Source organism: Hylobates moloch, unplaced genomic scaffold (genome assembly GCF_009828535.3).
Source record: "Hylobates moloch isolate HMO894 unplaced genomic scaffold, HMol_V3 SCAFFOLD_2592, whole genome shotgun sequence".
In the NCBI taxonomy this organism is placed as follows: domain Eukaryota; kingdom Metazoa; phylum Chordata; class Mammalia; order Primates; family Hylobatidae; genus Hylobates; species Hylobates moloch.
Window position 1 is genome coordinate 1 of NW_026654867.1, and position 7,962 is coordinate 7,962.

General features: G+C 64.2%; 1 protein-coding gene across 1 annotated transcript; it reads right to left on the reverse strand.

The window, feature by feature from the left end:
* Window positions 1-623: 623 nt before the first annotated feature.
* LOC116465006 (steroidogenic factor 1) lies at window positions 624-6,121 on the reverse strand. The gene is made up of 4 exons (XM_058435215.1): window positions 5,985-6,121; window positions 3,867-3,983; window positions 3,652-3,793; window positions 624-1,312 (listed from the first exon to the last, which is right to left on the reverse strand). Exons 2-4 carry the CDS (start codon window positions 3,966-3,968, stop codon window positions 624-626), a joined length of 933 nt encoding a protein of 310 aa, XP_058291198.1. The 5' UTR covers window positions 3,969-3,983; window positions 5,985-6,121.
* Between the last annotated feature and the right edge of the window lie 1,841 nt (window positions 6,122-7,962).

The following is a 7,962-nucleotide window of genomic DNA, read 5'->3' on the forward strand; positions in this document are numbered from 1 at the left end:
CACACACACACACACACACACACACACACACACACACACACACACACGACCATCCAGCTTACGCAAGGTTTGCAGAGGCGGGAGGATCTTTCACCTCAGCTGGGAAGGAGAACGGCCCACAAATGCCCCAAACTCTAAAACACTTAGAGCCCCCATCTGTGTGTGACACTGGAGGCTGGCAAGGATTGGCAGCCTCCCTGAATGGGAGGACAGGATGCGCCGGACCCCCTTCCCAACACTGGGCTGAAGCCTGGGGAGGCAAGACAGTCTCCCAAGGACTCAGCTAGTCCTTTGAGGGAGCCCAGGGTCTCAGAGAACGAGGGAAATGCGTACTGAGAGAGCCCCAGAACAGGGAGCCCCAGAGACTGAAGGGGTTGCAGAGACACCAAGAAGCAGAGAGACAACATGCAAGGGAGAGAGACAGTAGGAAGAGACAGGGGCAGAGATCAAAGCAGCAGTGGTTGCGAAAGGCTCAAGGAGGAGATAAGGAGAGGGAGGAAGCGGGGACCCAGGAGGCTGCGATGGAGTGGAAATGCTCCTTAATGTCCCCAGGGTGGCCTCCAGGTCCCCAGGTACTGCCTGAAGCCAGTAGGCAGGATGGCCCTATCCAAAGGACAGTCGGGCTAAGGCTTGGGCAGCTGGGAGGACCATGATGCAGGGCCGGCCAAGCGGGAAGAGAGACTCACCTCCAGCTCCTTGAAGACCATGCACCTGCGTGCCCAGTCCACGATGGAGATGAAGGTCTGGTCGGCCATTCTGCACAGGAGGCCGAAGGCCGCCGGCTGGTCGGGGCGGCTTTTGGTGGGCTCCTGCAGGCAGCCCAAGATGCGGGCCCGTACCTGGTCCTCATCCGGCTCCAGCTGCAGCAGCTGCAGGATAAGCTCAGGCACGTTGGGCCCTCCAGAGAAGGGCTCTGGGTAGCCGTACGGCAGCCCAGGCTGTGGGGGGCTGGCGTAAGGCTCCGGGTACTCAGACTTGATGGCACGGCCAGGAAAGGCAGGGTAGAGGTAGCCAGCCAGTGGCCCATGGGCACCGGGCACGGCCATGGGCAGTGCCGGGGCCCCAAAGTCGCCCAGTGGCCCGGCAGGTGGACCGGCGGCCAGGCCCTTGGGCTCAGGCGCATGCAGGCTGGGAGGCAGCACATAGTCCGGTGCGGGAGGGGGCGGTGGGGGCACCCCCATCGGGGGCCCTGTCTCCAGCTTGAAGCCATTGGCCCGAATCTGTGCCTTCTTCTGCTGTTTCAGGGCCCGGTCCCGCTTGTACATCGGCCCAAACTTGTTCCGGCCACCCCTCATACGGTCAGCGCGCACGGCTGTGGGCAGGGGCAGAGGGTCAGACTCACCCTTTCTAAGCCCCCTTCCATGCTGCCCCACCACAGATCCTTTCCAAACAAATCTGACCGCTCTCTCCCCTGCTCAGCAGCCTTTCATGGCTCCCACTGACCACAGGGGAAGTCAGTCTCCTTTGCCTAGCATTCAAAGCCCTGCTCAGCTTTTCAGGCAATCCCTGCTAAGACCCCTCTCCTTCCACTCCACCTAACTCACCTCCACTCCTCTGTTTGACACATCTCCTTCCTCCTCCACCCTGCCTTTCATTTTCCTTCTGACTCAAACTTTTTTTTTCTCTTTTGCTTGCTGAACACCCAGCCTCAATGTCACTACTTCCAGGAAGCACTCCTGGATATAGCCAAACGGACTCTACTGTCCTTGCCCCAGGTGCCCTGTCCTTGCCCACCCTTAGCATGCTGAGTGGATCATGCCATGTGCTCCTGCAGGCTAAGCTCTGGGCTCAGGTGCCCAGCACAAGGCCTGGCAGGAAGATGGTGACCGGAAGGGGACCCTAGTCAGCCTTGTTCACCGCTGGCCCCAGGGTCCAGCTGTTTTTGACTGACTGCCTGACTGTTGAGCTCCTGCTTCAAAATGACTCAAGTATCCTTCACTGGCTGTGAATGTGAAGCCAAGTTTAGAGCTGGTCAAGGCTCTATGCTGCGGGAGGGGACCTCTCTTGCTGACTAGAAGCTCCTCCGCCTGGCCAGACCCAATAGGTGCATCTCTGCAGCTGGAGTGTGCCCCCCGCCCCTGCTCAGACAGGGCCCCACCCTGGGATCTGGGCGAGGGGAAAGAGCAGGAGAGAGGGGGTGGTGCTCAGCAGGGATGATGGCTGGGGGGCCGCCTGGCCAATCTTCCTGCCCCCTGGGGTGAGCAGCGCTGTGCCATTCGCAGGGTGCACGGGAGCTTCTGCTGCCCACAACAGCCAGCTATCTGGCCCCTTGGGACCTGGCGCTAGGGGCATGGGCTCTGGGGACAGGACAGGATGTCCCCCTCCCATCCAGGAGTCCTTTCTTCAGGTGGCAGGGCATGTGGTCCGCCACTCTCAGAGCCACCTGGGGCTCTGTACACTGTTCCAAGACCTTAATCAACCACTGCCTGTTCAGCACACAGTCCAGTGACTGGCCACCTCCAGAAGCTCAAATCTTTCCTGCCAAAACTTACCGCCTCCTCTCTGGGCTGAGAGCTGGGGTTGAGGGTAGGGAGGCAAAGAGGGGCCTGGGTTCCTTAGGGGCAATTCAATTGTCCCCCACTGCCCGGCCCCCTCAGGGCCTGGCTAAGAACATGACGGGAAGGAATCTCACTGGCTGAACGAATAAACCAGAGAGTCCTTCAGATGGACGGACAGACAAGCAGATGGGCAGCTGAATGTGCGGGGGCTGGGCAGTGGTGGTGGGCAGATCCTAATGGAAAGCGTGATCGGCCTGACAGCTAACCTGCAGCAATGAATGCCCAGGCACCTTCAGCTTTCCTACACCGATCCCCACACTCACTCACTGGAGGAAGGCACTGCCGTTAAGCCCATTTTTCTTTTCTTTCTTTCTCTTTGTGCCTTTTCTTTTCTTTCTTTTTTATTTTTATGTACTTATATTTTGAGACAGGGTTTCCTTCTCGCCCAGGCTGGAGTGCAGTGGTGTGATCATAGCTCACTGCAGCCTCGACTTTCTAGGCTCAAGTGATCCCCCCGCCTCAGCCTCCTGAGAGCTAGGACTGCAGGCACATGCCACCACGCCCAGCTACTTTTTTATATTTTATAGAGACAAGGTTTCTCCATGTTGCCCAGGCTGGTCTTAAACTTCTGGGCTCAAGTGATCCTCTTGCCTCAGCCTCCCAAATGCTGGAATTACAGGCATGAGCCGCTCCATCCCGCCAAGCCCATGTTTCAGATGGGGAATCTGCAGTTTAGAGAGGTTAAGGATTTTGCCCAACATCACCCAGCCTGACTGACAGTGCCGGCACTGGGACTTGGCCGCTGCCGGCTGGGGTTGGGTATTTTGAGGGGGATGGGGACCTCCTCACAGAGGGAGGAGCTCTGCCGACCCTGTGCTGGGGCCCTGGCAGGGGCTGGGGCAAGAGTCATCACCATAGGGTTCACTTTTGGATACTTCTCAGCCCAACCCAGGCTGGCCTTGCCAGTGTACTTTCCCCGCCCGAGGCCCACCCAGGGCCAGCGCCCTGTTCCCTTGCAGCGACTGGGCCCTAATGTTGCACGAGGGGCCTTCGCGAAGGCCAATGGTGCTATCCCCTCGGCCCCTCTCCCACCCCCACCCCCTACCCCCTGAGGCTGTCGGGGGTCAGGGGTCGAGGCCCGCGCGGCGCGCACCTTCCAGGCGCATCCCCACCGTCAGGCACTTCTGGAAGCGGCAGAAGGGACAGCGCTTGCGCTGCGTCTTGTCGATCTTGCAGCTCTGGCTCTCGGTGCACGTGTAGTGCTTGTTGTTCTGCACCGTGCGCTTGAAGAAGCCCTGCGGGAGCTGAGAGTCAGCGGGGCCCCGCCGCGCCCGTCTGCCTCACCCCTGCCGCGCGCTCGCCGCTCACCTTGCAGCTCTCACACGTGAGCAGTCCGTAGTGGTAGCCGGACACCTTGTCCCCGCACACGGGACACAGCTCGTCCAGGTCCTCGTCGTAGGAATAGTCCATGCCCGCGGCGTCCGCCTGCGGAGCGACAGCGGGTCAGGGCGGGCCGGCGGAGACCGGCAGCCTGGGGTCCCCGCGGCCGCTGCCCCAGCCGCTGTCGCCGGCCCGTCGCGTAATCCCCTCGCTGTGCCCAGGCGCCGCCGCCGGCACCCACCGAGCGCCCCGCGCAGCGTGCCAGGGTGGGCCCGGTGCAGTCCCCGCGCCCGGCCTTCCGCCGCCAGGCCCCGCGCTCCCGCCCCGCCCGGGGGGCTCCTCCAGCGCGGACCCCGTCGCGCTCGATCTGGGGCCCTCGGATTCGATGCGCTTCGATTGGGATTCGTTTGTCTGAGAACAAAACCCCGATTCTGAGAAAAGGAGATGGGCTCAGCCGCGGGGAAGACGCCAGGGGACCCAGGAGCGCTGGGGCGCCCGGCCCGGGTGTTCTGGGAACCCGGCAGAGACGAAGGAGGCACAGACAGAGTCCGGGGGAGACAGATATGGGAAGAAACCCTGGAGAGAGACAACGACCGACGCCGCGGGGCGCAGACGCGAGGTCAGTCCAAGAGTGCCAGAGACACAGACACAGAGACGCCCAGCTAGAGAGAACCCGGCGGGGGCGAGACACAGGGAGGGATGTAGAGAGACAGGGAGACAGGGAGAGAGAGAGAGAGAGAGAGAGAGAGAGAGAGAAACGAGGGGTGGGGGATTGGATCAGAAACTCGGAGAGACAGCGGAGGTCCGAAGAGAAAACCCAAGAGAGACTGACGCAGAGCCAGAGACACAACGATAGACGAGAGACAGAGACGCCGAGACGAGAGGAGGCCAGGAGAGACGAGGCCGGGGAGCTACAGAAACACGGAGAGAAAACCTGGAGGCGGAGGCGCCCAGCCCGAGGGTCGGGGACAGGGGACGCGCGGAAACCCGCGGGGCAGGAGCCCAAGGGCCAAGGCGAGGCCCCGCGGGGTCGGACGCGGACGGGGGCCCGGGCCGCAGGAGGCGGAAAACGACGGCGCCGGGACCGGGAGCCCGAAAACGCAGAGCCGCCGGGGCCCCCTCGCCAGGGGAGACAAAGCCGCGGCAGCGACGGCAACGGGAGGCGCAGCCCGAGCCGCCGCTGCCACCGGTACGTCGGGCGGGGAGACCTCGGGCGGGGGTCGGCGGGCTCCGGGAAGCCGAGCCAGAGGCGAGGGAGCGACCTCGGGCGGAGAGGCGAAGTCCCAAGGAGGGAAGCGCGAGGAGCCAGGGCCCGGGACGCGAGAGGGGGCGCGACGGCGGCTGCAGCCGGTCCGGCGCCCACCTGGTCGCTCCTGCGAGCAGCACCCCGCGTCCCGCCCGCGCGGAGCCCCCACCTCTCGGCCGCGCCGCCGCCGCCGGCGAGGAGCCGCACCCGGTCGCAGCGCCGCCCGCCCGCGATGACGGCCGCTCGGGCCGGGGGCGGGGAGGCGGGGGCTCGGGGCTGGCGGCGCGGGGGCCTCGGCTCCCACCTCCCGCCTCCCCGCCCCCCCCGCCTGCCTCCCCGTTTCCCCCCCACCGCCGCCGGGGCCGCTCCGAGGCGCACCTGGGACCCGGGCCCCTCCACTGCCACCGCGCCCTGCGCCAACCCGCCGCGCCAGGGCCGGGGGCCGGTCCCTCTATATCGGCGCGTGCGGTATCCGGGGGCGGAGGCCCGGTCGTGTCCTCCCCCCAAGCCCGGCCCGCGCCGGCACCCTCTCCGCAGTCCGGCTCGAGTATTCGCCCTCATCCTCCCGGCCCCCCAGCCGCAGCCCGGCTCCCCGGACCCCAAGCGAGGCCAGAGAGCTGCGGAGCCCGAGTGCCCAGCGATCTGGGCAGGTATAGGGCTCTGGGGGCCTTGGGTCACCCGCCTGCAGTGGGAGGAGGCAGCTCCTGTCTGTGAACCCAGCTGGGTCGTGGCGAATGCCACGCGGGTGGCTGGTCGCACTGCAGCGTGGAAGTGGGTAAGGGCAAGTGGCGACCGTGGCCGAGGCTCGGATTCATGGGTGGAAGCCAGATTCTCCCATGGGCCCCGCCACGTCTCCTCACTTGAGCCTGCAGCAGCTCTCTCCCCGTCTCGGGTCTTCAGTTGCCACATCTGTGAAGTGGGTAGATGACCGCTCTTCCTCGATAAGGGTGGGTCGTGAGGATGAACCCAAGCAGTAGGGGCAAAGCACGCGCGTGGCCTGGCGGAAGCGCTCAGTGGCGCCCCGCTGGGGAGATCTGGGGCGAACTCCTTCTGCTCGCCAGCCTCAGTTCGCTGAGCTGGAAATGGGAATCGTGGAAATTTTTTTACGAATGTCCGAGGCCTAGGGAGGACCCGAAGACTCTACGGGTGCAGGAGCTGGGAGAGGAGCCCGGAGGCAGGGCCCCGCTGCTCCCCTCAGAGCTCTCACGGGGGGTGGGGCGAGGAAGAAAGCACTGGGCGGCCTTGGGGACAAAGGGGTTCCCGGGCCTACGGGCCGAGCAGTTGCTCTGGGCTAGGGACCATCCGCGGGGCTACTGTTTTTCAGTTGGAGAAACTGACCCGAAAGGAAGGGGTCTGCTTGCATTCCGCCTCCGCCCCCGCTGGCACCTGGGGTCGGAGAGAGTTTGGGGACCACGAGGCCAAAAAACTGCGATCTTCAAGCAGGAGAATACCGCAATTTTGCATTGACAGCGGCGCAACCCACCAAAAGGCTCCATCTGGGCTCCCGCCCGCCTGGAGGCCTCGGGCTTCGGTCGGAGCTGGGCCTGGGGCCTGCAAGCTGTGGCCAGAGACCCCCGCGCAGACCGCACTCAGCTGGCTCACCCCACAGAAGGAGCAGAACCCGCAGACTAGCTGTGCAAGCTCGGGCAAGTCACTTCGCCTCTCTGAAATGAGAGCCTCAGTTTCTCCGAGCATAAAGTGGAAAATGTTGGCTTTACAGATGGGGTACTGCGGTTTCCATGCAAGAATCTTGGATGAGGAGGGAGGAAAGAGCCAGAGACCCTGTTAATCGTACCCCCGCACCCCCAAACCCCTGAGAAACAAGAGCATCTGCCAGAGCTGGAGGTGGGGGTCACTGCTGCCTCTGAACAGCTCCCCACCACAGTGGAGCCCTCAGACAGTGACTGCAGGAGCGAAGGGGGTTGGTGGATGATGGGCTGGGGTGCCCCAGTCGGCTGTTCTAAGGTAGAGCCCACCCGAGGTCTCCTGGAAGCCTAGAGCTGGACACACAGGCCCCAGCCGCCCAGGTTGGGTGGGGGCTGGGCTCAGGCCCTTCTCCCTCTATCTCCAACCCCGTCTCCCCCAGGGTTTCTACTCTCACCGGCTGGAAGCCCATGGCTCCTCCGCACTCCAGGCTCTGAGGCACCCACCCCCACAGGTTCCAGGTTCCAGCCCACCGCCTGGGGAGTTCCAGGCCCTCATCCACCCACCCAGGGAGGCAAACCTAGACCTGGCCCGGCCGCAGAACCCAGGCTGACAGATGGACGCCGGAGACAGACACATGGATACACAGCAAGACTCAGAGAAAGCCACAGAAGACAACACAGAAACTCAGGCGGGGGACAGAGCCCCAAGACAGGCCCAGAGCCCTCCGGACACACTCACAGACTTCTAGGCTCAGACCCGCACAGCCTGGTGGATGCCTGGCCAGCGACAGCGGGACACCAGCGGACCTCCATGGGGCTTGTGGTCACAGGCCTGGCTCCTCCCATCGGCAGCCCAGGGAAGAAGAGGGGGTAGCATGGTGGGAGGGTGAGTCTGGGAGACCCCTGGCACCTTCCGTGCCCAGAGCAGGGGACACCAGTCACTAAACGGAGCAGGCAGTGGCCGGCCCAGGCTGCAGGGAGGCACTGCAGAGGGAGGCTGGCCATTAGAGGCCTGGGCCAAGGCCCTCACTTACGGAGCGGAAGCAGCGCTCTCACGCCGAATGAGGGTGGCAGTGGGCACCACGGGTCCAGGGGGAGGCTCCGGCAGCCCAGGTGGGACGGTGGCGACTGTGGGTGCGCAGAACCCCCCTCACACCACGGCGGGCGGCAGCCGGACGGCAGGCTGGCCCTG

Excerpts from the sequence above, each read along its gene's own strand:
- LOC116465006 (XM_058435215.1), bottom strand. The coding sequence starts at position 3,968 with ATGGACTATTCCTACGACGAGGACCTGGACGAGCTGTGTCCCGTGTGC. Across the intron at positions 3,794-3,866 it reads TCACGTGTGAGAGCTGCAAG|GGCTTCTTCAAGCGCACGGT; the intron begins GTGAGCGGCGAG and ends CAGCTCCCGCAG. Across the intron at positions 1,313-3,651 it reads GGTGGGGATGCGCCTGGAAG|CCGTGCGCGCTGACCGTATG; the intron begins GTGCGCGCCGCG and ends CCCTGCCCACAG.